The 13755-nt window shown below is 36.6% G+C and overlaps 1 protein-coding gene across 1 annotated transcript; it reads left to right on the top strand.

Moving 5' to 3' along the window:
* The first annotated feature begins 10504 nt into the window (after window positions 1–10504).
* Window positions 10505–12361, top strand: LOC148951990 (uncharacterized). Its single transcript, XM_089089115.1, has 3 exons — window positions 10505–10597; window positions 11668–11796; window positions 12230–12361. Exons 1-3 carry the CDS (start codon window positions 10505–10507, stop codon window positions 12359–12361), a joined length of 354 nt encoding a protein of 117 aa, XP_088945241.1.
* Window positions 12362–13755: the final 1394 nt, after the last annotated feature.

The following is a 13755-nucleotide window of genomic DNA, read 5'->3' as shown; positions in this document are numbered from 1 at the left end:
TATAATTTCTATCTCTTTAGACTCCCGCATAATTCCAAGATAACATGTGATGTCAATTATAATTCCTGACACTAAAGATCAATGAAGCCCTATTTAAAAATAGAATATTAATTTTTCTCTCTGTCCTAAAGAAGGTTTATCCCTCAGACCTAAGATTAAAGAAGCCTTAATGTTTCTTAATTCTCCCCTTCGTGAATCAATAATTTCCCCTAGCGATTATGTAAATCAAGTTCACTGATGCTATTTCTCAGGTTAAGCTAACCAAACAACAATGAAGCCATGTTTGTTTCTTAATTCCCCCCTTCCTCAGACCTAAGATTAAATAAGCATTAATGTTTCTTAATTACCTCTTCGTGAATCAATAATTTCCCCTAGCGATTATGTAAATCAAGTTCACAGGTGCTATATCTCAGGTTAAGCTAACCAAAAAACAATGAATCCATGTTTGTTTCTTAATTCCCCCCTTCCTCAGACCTAAGATTAAAGAAGCCTTAATGTTTCTTAATTCTCCCCTTCGTGAATCAATAATTTCCCCTAGCGATTACGTAAATCAAGTTCTCGGAAATCCACTTTCCCTTCGATTACGCAATCAAGTTCTCGGAAATTCACTTCCCCCTCGAGTTCTAGATCAATAACATTGTTCCCGTTTGAATTCAATGCGCATGTGCAACCTTCGTCCCGGAGCTATTACACACAGAAACATCAAATAAATCGACCTTGGAAAAAAGAGGTCATTGACCCCATTACGTAATAATTCTCCCTAATGACTCTATGCCCATATAAGGAGTTCGTTCCGTATTCTATGCCCATATTTGGTGTTCGTTCCGGACTCAATAAGGCATCTCTACTCTCACTTTCATTCAAATGGTCACAGAGCTACTGTAGGCTACCTTATTTGTTTTATAGAGAGAGATAAATCATTGACAAGCTTAGTTAACAAGGAGCAACTAATAAAAGATATAGGGTCAGAAAAAGAACGAGAAAGAGGGCGTCGCGTTATATACATGTTACTAAATGTTAACACCACTCTAGGTAAACAAGAGCGGACATTTTGTGGGAAGAATCATGACGGAGGAAACTACATTGAGCTAACCAATCTTTTCCGAAGCCCAGCATCGAAATGGGCCATTGAAGAAAAACCAGAACAATCTGAATGCTACCAACCATTTAATGAGTAGCAGTAAAAATAAACTAATTGAGATTGTTGGAATCGAGCTGGTTTAAAAAATTATAGCAGAAGTTCATGAAGCTAACTTCTTTGGCATCTTTGCAGACGAAAACATCCTTTGTCAGACATGAAGAGCGTTTAGCTGTAGGTGTATAGAGAGAGAGGGATAGAGAGGGTTTTATATAAATGGACCTGCTAAAGAGAATTTACGCGTGGTCGTTAATTCTGAGTCGAAGAAAGGAGTTGATCTTGAAGAAGCAATTCTACGAGTATTACGGAAGGCTCGTATCAATGAAGACAAACTGGCATTCCATTACTATGATTTTGCAAATAACATGAGTGGGTACTTCGAGGAACAAATACCCAAATTTCCAAGATGTTAGGAAGAAATATTCGATACCTCAGATGCCTAGCCCATAGAGATAACATTATCGTTGAGCACTGCCGTAAATCAAGCTCTATGACGCGCAATTTGCTTGGTGTCTTACAAAATTATAACTTATTCACCGGGGGATCCAAGTACTTCGATTTGTTTTGCAAGACTGTAGAAGATGTTGATGGTAAGCTCTTATCATCAGAAACAAAGGGACTTTCAGAAACCAAGTGATCTTTCAGATCGGAGTCACTGAAAGCGCTATTGAGCGTTCTTCTGACAGTTGTAGCATTGCTGAAGAAAATGGCAAATAACGATACAATTGATGCTGACAACAACTCAAAGTCCGACGGGCTTCTCAGTGCCCTTACTCGTTTTCAGTCTATTGCACAAATCATGTTCATGACGGCATTACTTTCACGAAGTACCAATACTTAGGACAGTGCCAAGTATTGTCAATGAAATAACTCAATTTCAATCAAAAATGGTAAAAACAAACTCTTCAGACACACCAATTCTATTTCACAAGGAACTAATGAATAAGAAAGTGAAAGTAGATGGTCACTTCAAACCCTATATCTCCCTAAGCAGTTCTCAGAACTTCACAAAATATTTTTGAGAATATACCTGAAATTTAGGACCCATTCAATTTCAGACAAAATAGTGACTTTTTTATTTGAAACTTCTGCTGATGTCACCTATTGCAAGGATGTTCCTGTGCAATATTGGGGGATTCGTGAACTAAAAGCTATGGAGCTGGATATCACTGGTGAAATTCTGTCAAAATTAGCATTGGTATTTGTAAAAAGCGCTAGTATAATAGGATTGTGGACTAGCTGCCCACATAAATTTGAGATATTTGGGCTTTCCTCTCTTGTATGCAAAGTAAATGGAATCCAACTCTACAAACCGTCTTTTGATAAATCCTATAGGAAACTGTGTGAGTTGACCATGCAAACCCTAGATTATGATTCACAACTATATGAAATGATATAACCGAAGAAATGTTCACTAAAACACATGGTATCATTGTACTAGACTTGTCTGGCACTCAAGATATGAGTAAAGTACGAACGGGGAGTGTGCCTTTAGAGTGTACATTTGCCAATCCATTAGCTGAGAGTATAGCACTAATCTCATTAAATCAATTTGAAACCTTTTGGGGAATTACCCCTGAAGGCAGTGTACCACTTGACCGTGCACCATGAACACCAGTCAAATAATTAGTCTATTTAATATGAACCCCTACACGTCCGAATACAGATTCTATTGCATACCCTCGGACTTCCATTGAAAAATTCAAGCCTTAAACTATACCCTAATCTATGTTAATAGCAGTCTCTTGACTGTGAATAGCGACCATTGACTGCGTATCTTTTAAACAAAAGAGAAGATTACGTTTATTTATCCTCTTGGCCCACCCGATGCATTCTACACTCCACACATCAGCAACTATATTGATAGCAGTGGGAAAACTATTATTCAAAATCAGAAGAGAGTACAGGATCTGACGACTAAAAGCTGTGGTTTCCATGCGTTACTTTATTTCGTGTCCAGATGTCGCAGCTCTACTTACAAGCAGTTTCTCAACATTTACGTAGACAATCCACGTCTGAACGACTTTATGGTGGAAAATATCCTCTCAGACTAGAGTAATATTGATTTTAGTGCCCTACAAGTAAAGTGCTTAAAAAATGTATGTGAATTTGTTTATTAACAAAGAAAAAATGTATATATACAACAAAGTCTTTATTCTACACTTTAGATTTTTTCTTCGGTGTATAGGCAACTGTCGAGAACCACTAATGCTGGTAGATCATTTGAATTCACTGTATATTGATCTTGATTGGCTGCAAAGTCGGGGTAAAATTTTCTACAGTACAATTTAACTTCACTCTTGTCGTATCTCTTTGTATAGTCAATGATACTATTTGCATTCATACTGTGAATTTCGCGTTTTTCAATTTGTCTATTTGAAGCAATATCACATACAGTGTTTTCAAAAGGTGAATCACATTCGGTAGCTGCCAAATAAAAATCACCAGGTTTATTGTCATAATAGGCAGTGTTGTCACAACGATGACGTAGAAACCAAATTGTCTTTTTACCCCAACAGTTGAAACGTAGACCAGATTCTTCCTCCCAAAATAATTTAAAACCACGACGATACTAATCTTGTCGAAATAAACTAAAATCACGCTTGGGGTTCTTTCCCATCATACCGGGATATGTATTCTCCCACTGATCACATTTGTCATAGTGGCAATTGGAGCATAGTTGCCCTCTAGGGTGAGAGTCACAAATCTCTTCAAGACATGAATTACAGCCTTTAATTTGTACTGCATAGCCTCTATGCAATTTACAGGGATTGCATAATTTGCACTTTTCATTATATTCATCAATAATTGTACAATTCTCACATGATGACCAACTGCCAAGAGTGTACATACATAGTGGACATGTATAGAACATTTTTTTTTTGGTTTCCGATGTCAACTCACTCACAGCTAGAAAGAAACTGATCCAAGTTCGATAAATTCAGAGGGAGGTGGGAGAGGAGTAATTCTGCGACGTTACATAACCTCTTTCGAAGGGGGAGCCATCTACATAGAATCTATGGCAATATTTTCAAAATTATATCCACGATATTATTCTGCTTTGTTTCAATTAATATATCAATAAATTGAGTAAAAGCATTTGATTCACGTCGTAAAAGCTTCATACAATAGTCCAATGGGGGAGAATCATTTTTCATAATATTGTCAAGTATTCCCTGTAAGAATATCTTCCATTGAATGGATAACTTGGGAAAATCATCATCCAGAATTAAATATTTTTCCATAATCACAAGACTTGATCTAATTCTCTATTTCCCAAATTTATTAGTTTATTTATCCTTGCACTTTCACTGCTGACTCTAGACTAACCACGATTCGTTCTACTTCAAGAATATTGGATAACCTATGAAAATCTAGCAAAAAGAAAGGGAACATTTTAGATTTCAAAACAATTTTATTGAGCGTGGTCGTACAACAATAATATATACTGTACATATACAATTATCGATACAACTTATTCTCCTCTATATACTTCACTATTGCATTTAAAGCACTTTGAAGTCTATTCATCTGTGCTATATCAACTTTTGCAATGAAGCATATTTGGTCTTCAGATTTAAATTTACTCAATGATAACACATGTCTTGCATATACTTCATCGCATTCAAGACAAAGCCGTAAACCCCGTGGGATTTCTACCGCTATGTTTGCTGCTCGGTTATCGTTGCTGCTGCTGCTAACAAGTCTACTATTAACTTCTAATAATGTAAACATTCCGCTAATTATTATATATATATCTTAATGAGTAAATAAAGTCAAACTGTTCTCACTCGTTGAATACTATTCTCACACTAATAACAACTAGAGCCAAAATCCTTCCTTATATTCACTGCGATTTTGTCCCGTTAGTAGATCAATAACATTGTCATGCTCGTATTCAGTGTGCCTGTGCATTGTTCGTACAGTATTCTATGCCCATATATGGACTCCCGTTTGGATTGGATAATGGGTTCCTACTCAGATCTAGAATTCTGGTCGTAGCTAGAGGGTGAGTATATACGATAGCATCGTAATCGGCGGCAACCTGGAAGATTCGTTGATGAAGAGAGGGCAATCAAAGTGTTGCCAATGACCCTTTTGACATTTTATATAATGGAATTCATGAAAGTTTTGCATATAAAGAGACAAAAGAGCTTGTCCTACCTGTATTCGACTGTCTGGCATACATTAATCCTTCACAGTGCCACTCTTTCTGTGCTACGTTTCCTATAACGGAAATACCTATTCAAGTGTTCCAATTAGAAATTTAGTTTTTTGCAGAGATTTACAAGAGTTCAGCAAGCCTCATTGAATTCGCCAAGTTGTTTCACTTTGGCAGAAAAAATCAGACGATGGTTGCATTTAGTTTCCACAGAATTCATTTTTTCAAAAACCATCCAAGTTATATCGGCCGAATGCGAGCGAATATTTAGCAAGATGAAAATCGTTAAGAACAGATTGAGTTCAACTGTGGGAAACAATTGACTTGGCCATCTCATACACATGATGTCAGAAAAATACTTGCTGGAAAAGAATGACCTCAATCTACATGTATATTAAATAATAAAAAAAAACAAGTTTGTTCAACTAAAAGTGAGGAGCAACATTGAAACTTAAAATGAAAAGAAATTTTACAAATATGAGTGGGTTTACCCTCCTCAATTCCTTGCTCTATGCGCTAACGTTTGTCTTTTTGTTCCAATTATTTAAGAATGACTCTTGAAACACAAGGACTGTTTAATTAAAATAGCAAGCTATTTTAAAAGTTATACAAAAAAAATTAGCGTAAAGAGCGAGGTATTGAGGTGGGACCAACCCCGTCAAATACGTATTAATTTTTGCCCGTTTTAAGTTTTAATGTTCCTCCTTACTTTCAGTTGAAAAAACTTGTTTTTATTTAAATTCTGATTGTCTTTTAAATAATGTCAGAAGGTCCAGCTCCCCCTCTATGGAAAGATCCTCCCACTTACACCCCCCCCCCCCCTCTCCCTCTAGAAAAATCCATCTCCCAAAAAATATCTGTATACTTCCAGATAGTCAATACCATATGTAAAAAAATGGGCAAAGTTCACAGCTTGCAGCCCTTCCCCTGGGGGCTGTGAGGGGTCAAGTCATCCTCAAAGACATAGTTATTAGATTTTTCGACTATTCTGAACATAATGGATACCTGGCAATTTTGATGCAATAACTTTGGGTAAAAGGGGCGTGGGAGGGGGAGTAGCTGCCCTCCAATATTTTTGGTCACTTTAAATGGGCAACGGACCTTTTGATTTCCTATCAAATGAGTCTTCTCCTGATCTTCTAGGATCACTGATTCGATACGATCACCCCTGGGAAATACAAACAAATACTGATTCAAAGCAGAAGCACATAAAAATGGCTGTGAGTCTCGTAAAGTCGAATATGATTTCCTTGCTCCGCATGCTTTTTCTATAGGACTCACCGCTAGAGTCGAACGAAGATCCACAAGATTCTATTCTAGAAGACTCTAGACTAGCTGATTCCAAGAGTGAGTCCTTTAAAGTCATCGCAAGTCTCATTATGTCAGCTATGACACTCGTGTTCTGATCTTTCTTCCTCTATTTTTCACTACTTGTCCTGATTTTATGGCTAATTTTACATTACCAGCTAGAAGATTCTGAACTGCTACTCGCATTAGTCTCACACTTTTTACGATTACGTGACGTCCAGCTAGATGTAGTACTCTGCTTTGGCGATTTCTTTGACCTACACATGCAAAAGGTAAGAAAAGGTAAGACATCATCTTAAATAATTCTTGAATCGTTTTAAATGACCCGGACTCAACCACTTATGTTGAAGCTTACTCTAGTCCTGATTTCAACTAATCACTTAACAATTATGTGGAAAATTGCCATCTAGTTTGGGATTATCCTTCTATATCAAATCATTAATATCTCATGCTTAGTTTGTGTTTTTTTAATTCTAGTGAACATATTCCAATGGCTGAGTCTAACTTTAAGTGCTTTTAGTGCAGTTTTGTTCGATGGTGTTGACTGTTTTTATTCTTTGCCCTTGTCATCTCAGCTTCAAATAGACCAAGTCTTAAATTTTCTTACAACTTTAATCCACAAAGCTACGTCCAAATATACCTCTCTATGCATTGTTCGGTCCACGGTATATGTTAGGGAGAGGGACTCAGGAGGTATCCTTCTGAAAAGAGAATACCGCCATCATCGACGATTAAAAAGACGGTTTCTGTCTAGTGATGATGAAAATAATTTCAAACTGCGCTAGCAAAGTTTTACACTATTTCGCTATTCCGCTGAGTACAGTACCTCAGCTGACGAATTAGCCGTTCAATTTTTAGGCACAGATATTATAATTCCAAAACCTAATACTCCCTCTCTTGCTGCCCACCGTGCTGTTGTGACCAATGCAGTATATCACAATTGGTATACTAGGTTTGAAAACTCCGCCTGTTGCTGGACCATAAATTGTTTCCGTAATAAGGATAACCTTATGCCTCTTAAAAAATTTAGCCCGTCTCTTTACTGAACACAATTTATAACCGGTCACAGCCGCCTAAATTTTTTCCTACATAGAATTGGAAAAAGTGACGCTTCACTCTCCTCGTGTGGTGGTGTTTGTACTCTTTTTTGCTTTTTTATCCGTAATGTTCGTTTTTGTATTTTGTTATGTTCATTTTCTTTTTGCACCACCTTACATTTATTGTTTATGTGAAGTATCTTGAGCCTTCCTAACCGAGTGGTTGGCACGCTAGACCTGAAGCTTGTTTCCGAAGAGCTGGGGACAGAGTCCTGGTGTTGCTGATTATTTGGTTAGGAACAGGCGTTAGCGGTTTGGCTCTGTAAGGTCAGCCAGAGTCAACCCAACTCCAAATGAGTGCCCAGAGAAATCTTGGGGGAAAACATGGGAAGTTTCGGATAATTTGCCCCACTGAAAGTAGTGACCCATCTCCAGTTTCGAGCTCAGCCGTCCCAGAATTCCAAGCGCAGCCCTCTGACGTCACGGCATCCCAGGCAAGATTCATATGAGAGCTCTGTTTCTAGGCAAGATTCCGAGCACAGCACTCTGACATCATGACATTCCTGTTTCCAGGTGGTAGACTTCCCAGGTGCTCTATTATTTTCGTTTTTTTATTACCCCATATACTTATGCAGATAGCCATTTTGTAAGGAATATTGTCTAAACATGTTTCCTGGTGGTAGACTCTCCCGTGATTTTTTTCTATTAAAAACCTTAGAGTACTTTCCAGGAGTGCAGGTGTTCCCTTCAAAAATAGAAGATCCATTGTGTGTACTGGGAACACTGTAAATGCCCAGGGGAAGGACAATTCCTCATCAGTATTCATTTGACCCTTGAAAGTGATACAAGTCACATAAAAAAGCGAATAAGTCCCAATCATACCAAGAAGTAAGTCTTTTTTCTCTAGTAAATCCTAGCCCCCCTCCTCCAAGCCCCATCAGCCTTTCCACACATACCAAATTGTCTATACTCGTTTTAAAGCTTATAATACCCCTTATTTACCATGTTAAAAGTCAGCCCCCTTCCCCCATTCGATAACGATTAATCTTTTCAAAAGAGATTATTCTTTTTTTATAAATAGCGCTTTTCTGCTATCTTTCCCCCTCATGTCTAGGGTCGCTAGTTTAAAATCTTGACATAGTATCCATCAAACGTGTCAGATCTATCGCGCTCACTTTGTCTAAATTAACAAAACATGTGTGTTATGAACAGGAGGGTGATTGTCTGGAAAGGGCTTTTACCTGTAAAATTAACGCATAATAAACTTTATGGCGTGAAGTTTTTTTAATTATATTTATTTTGATTAGTTTTATTTTGGAAGGATCTGGAAATTACGCATAAGGAGAGCACTTTTGACAAGAACATGCTAGGGTGAAACAAACTGCTTTTTCACATGAAATGTAACTTATTCACTAGGCAAAGAATAATGTGTCCCGCCCCCCTCGTTGTAACTCTGAGGTTTATTGATTGTTGGGTATATCAGAACTAAAATGGAACATTACGGGTGTTGATTCTACCAAGACTATCTGCAAAATTGTCACAAAATAGATTTTATGAGGACGAATCATTTTTTATATGATTAGTCTTATTTTAGGGCTGGAAATTGCGTGTAAAGAGGGGGTCAAACAGGAGAATGTGGCGCGTAATAAAAACATTTATTCCTCGCAAATTTTAGTTTAGCTAGTGGGTCTAAATACTTGCACCACAGAAGGTATTTTGAGACCGAGATTTTATCTATTCTCCCTATACAAATAATACCAAATTTTTAAATGCTGGAGGGGGGGATCTTATAACGAAAAAACTATGATTTTCAATAAAACTTGTTTTTCTTCTCTTTTTTTCTTCTGTAGAAGTGAGTGCTATTTTATAGTAAATCCGCTTTAGTTAAAGTGATGTAAAAACTACATTATTGTTTGTGTGTTTAATGTGTAGGAGCGGGGAGATTTTTCTAAATAGTATCCGTGTATAAAGGGGCGAGTACGTCCAAAGCTCGGGTGCTATTGTCTATTATTTGATAAGCTGAATTCTATTCCCCTTAGCTTTGATATAAGATGTAATGACACGACATTGGAGAGGGGTTTCTGGCAAGGAGAAATCAACGGCCCGGGGTTGTTATTTTGAAGACGGAATTTTAAAGTCATTAAAATGATCTTAGCTTCAGTTTCTTGGATTTCATCGCCTCTTAGACGAATAATAAATTATTTTTGTCAATGAAAAAACACCGAGCCTGGGCAAAGGAGTTCTATGCGCCCCCTATACCAATAATTCCATATTTTAAAAGCTGAAGGGGTTCTTATAACAAAAAAACTATGGTTTCTAGAAGGGAGCACTAATTTATAGTATATTTTGTTTTCTTCTGTAGAAGAGAAAGCTAATTTATACTAAATTTTCTTTTCTAGAATTTCCCAGCTCTCCCTTCTCCAAGTAAGAGGGCAAGGATCAATGCAATGACCCCTATGCAAGCAGCAAGACCATCGGTCATAAGGTATGCCGACCCTTCCAGGGCAATGCCTTTGCAACCCTTGGCTCCCCATCAGGAGATACCTGGGACCTCGAGAGTTGCGCAAGCTGCGTGTGGCACACCAACCCCGCTCCCTGTCATGCGTTGCCTGGGGCTTCAAGAGCTGCGCAAGCTGCGGAAGCCCCTTACCATCGAGCTGTCACTTGATCAGCTACCCCACCTATAAGGAAATTGAAGAGAGAATGGGTGGCTGCTCACGTGCTAGCGAGCCCCATTGCTCCATCTAGTCAACTCGCTGGCCCGGCTGCACAAGTGACTAACATTGTCGAACATTATGCGCTACCAGGACTATCCAGGGCTGTGCTCTACCACCCCTTGCACCCTCCGTGCAAGATGCAATGCCTGGTTCTTCAAGAGCTACGCAAGGTCTCGCTCATCAAGCTGCAAGCACATCTGATATCGCTTCCCCGGCTGCAAAATTCGATTTAAATGTAAGCCAAATTATTTTTTCGCAAAGATTATTTATTGGTATGATAAAAAAAACTCACCGCATATTTCTAGCTAGTGTATATTCTTGTTCTAATCCATTCTCAACCTACTAAAAGGCATTTTACACTGAATTTTCATCAATAGTTATTATTTTTCGCTATTTTTTCAAGCTAATAATCATATTTTTTTATTATTTGCCTACTAAAGGCATTTTTTCACTATTTTTACTTGTCGAAGACATTAAACGACATTTCTATCTAATTTTATTCAACCTAATAATGATCTTCTTTGCCATTTTTTCAAGCTAATAATGACATCTTTTTTATTCTGTGACTACTAAAGGCATTGTTCACTATTTTTACTTGTCGAAGACATTAAAAGACGTTTCTCGCAAATTATATTTTACCTCCTAAGACATTTAGAAATTTTCATGGCATTCCATTAGTTTTTATCGCTAATTTCTATTCACTAGAATATTGAAGGTCAAATTTACATGCCAAGTTTTAAAGATCTACCTCCAAGAGGTGTCTAGGAATAAGAAGTTCTTTTCAACCTAAGTTCTTACCCTACTACAGGCATTTTTTCCTTATTTTTTAGTCTACCTTCGCCTTTTCAGGTTCCATGTCCCCCTTCCCCCTAGTTTTAAAAGACTCTGCCCCCTCAGTAATAATGTCTTTTTTTCACTCTTTCACTCTTTTAAGTGCCTACTTTTGTCTTCTCGAGTAATTTACCCCCTTAGTTTTAAATGACTCAGCCCCTCAGAAATATGTAAAATATGGTTGTTTTTTTTCAAATTTTTCACTATTTTTCTATGCCTAGTTTTAAAAGACCCACCCCCTCAGAAATAATGTCATTTTTTCACCATTTCAAAGTTTGATTACCTTTTTGCTTTTCTAGTCTACCTTTATCTTTTCATGTGCCATGCCCCCTTCCCCCTAGTTTAAAAAAAATCAACCCCTCAGAAATATCTTAAAATAATGTCATTTTTCTTTTTTAGGCTTCGAAGGGAACCCCCCCCCCAACCCCCCTGTTAGCTTCATTCATACCTAAAATTTTTTTCTGTTTTTTCTAGGCCGATACCGAACGACTTATGGGGCAATTCATTGGTGAAGGAGTTGGACCAGTGGAGGAAGCCTCCGACGAATTAAGGGTCTGGGCCGATGCCTTTATTGCTAAATGGCCAGAGGCAAACCCCCCCTCGGTAATTTTTCCATGACTATTTAAAAAACATTCAAAAGGGCTTTTGTATAGCAGTAATGTGGGCATGGTGAGTTACAGTACCGAAATTACCATTCAATGCCTCATAATACAATAATGCTTTCCAACGAGTAGTGAAGGTTCTATGACTTCAAGAGGTCATGGTAGCCTTCAATGCTTCATAATAAAATGATGCTTTCAAAAGAGTAGTAGAGGTTCTATGACTGCCAGAGGTCATCGTACCCTTCAATGGCTCATAATACAATGATGAATTCCAACGAGTAGTGGAGATTCTATGACTTCAAGGGATCATGGTACCCTTAAATGTCTAATAATACAAAAATGCATTCTAGTGACTAGTATGACCCCTATACTTATTCTCTTTTTCATAGGGCAATGCGTTCCAGTGAGCTAATATGCTTTTATTATTCTTTTAGGTTCACACAGCGTCTCCACTGCCACCTCAATTTGGCGAAAATTCGTGCACGCCATCACATGAAAGTGAATATGAGGGGGTTTTAAGTGCGGAGCTGAGTCCGGATATTGTAGGGTCTCCCAACATTGACTAAGGCAATATTGTGGGGGATCTTGGCCTTACCAGCAGTGATGCCAAACGTGGTACAATTGTACCATTTTGCTACATTTTGGCTCTACTGGTACAATTTAGTACAATTTTTATTGTACAAAATTATGGTACAATGTGGTACAATTCAGTATTTATGTACCTATGTTTGTATTCTTTCATCTACAAATATTTTATTTCACCCTGATCTGTTCAGCATAGTTAAGATAAGACACAGACAAGCAGTCACCATTTTCCTTTTTTCGTAAACAGACACTTCACTTCTGGCGTACAAAGGTCGACAAAAACATCTGTCTGTGTATCAACTTCGAAGTCTTATCGATTGGAAATGAAAGACAAAAATGAAGCTATAATGACACTTGGATTCGTGATGGTTGGGAATCTAGTGGAATAAAAACAAAAGCCAACCACCCAAGGTGAATCTCCTCAGTTTGAAAATTTTTATTAAGGAAAAAGGAGCCTGCTGAGATGAATTAAAAGTTTATATATATATATATATATATATATATATATATATATATATATATATATATATATATATATATATATATATATATATATATATATATATATATATATATATATATATATATATATATATATATATATATATATATATATATATATATATATATATATATATATATATATATATATATATATATATATATATATATATATATATATATATATACATTCTTAGACCACACTGGCTATACATGACAAACGAAATGTAATATATATATATATATATATATATATATATATATATATATATATATATATATATACATTCTTAGACCACACTGGCTATACATGACAAACGAAATGTAATATATATATATATATATATATATATATATATATATATATATATATATATATATATATATATATATATATATATATATATATATATATATATATATATATATATATATATACTTACCAAGTGGTAAATGTAGATGCCAAACTTTGAAAGCAGTGAAAGTTATCTTTTTTTTAGAATTGCTTAAAATGATTCATTTTACTTGTAGATAGATATTTTATCATCCTTTCATCCTAGGGTAGAACTAACGTAAATAGTAATATTTGTGGGTGGGGGCAATTGCGGGTGGGGCATTCGCAATTGAGTCAAGGTCTAAAGCTGTGATATAGATTTGATACATTAATAAACATATATTGTTGTCAGATATTAAATAATCGTCCCTGTTGTTTATATTTGAGTCTCTTAACTAAAATGGCTGCTGACCACTGTGTTAGGTGAATGCTGTGATCTTGAGTGCCTCTTCTCTTCTGAATGAGATGACATATTGTTTCAGTCTACATTTGATTACTCAGATTCTGCAACAGGAAAGGTGTCCTATTTCAGGCAAATTG

The sequence above is a fragment of the Artemia sp. Qi Xiang Cuo genome, chromosome 5 (assembly GCF_049724085.1).
Source record: "Artemia sp. Qi Xiang Cuo chromosome 5, ASM4972408v1, whole genome shotgun sequence".
Classification (NCBI taxonomy): Eukaryota; Metazoa; Arthropoda; class Branchiopoda; order Anostraca; family Artemiidae; genus Artemia; species Artemia sp. Qi Xiang Cuo.
This window is presented reverse-complemented; position numbering and strand designations above follow the sequence as displayed.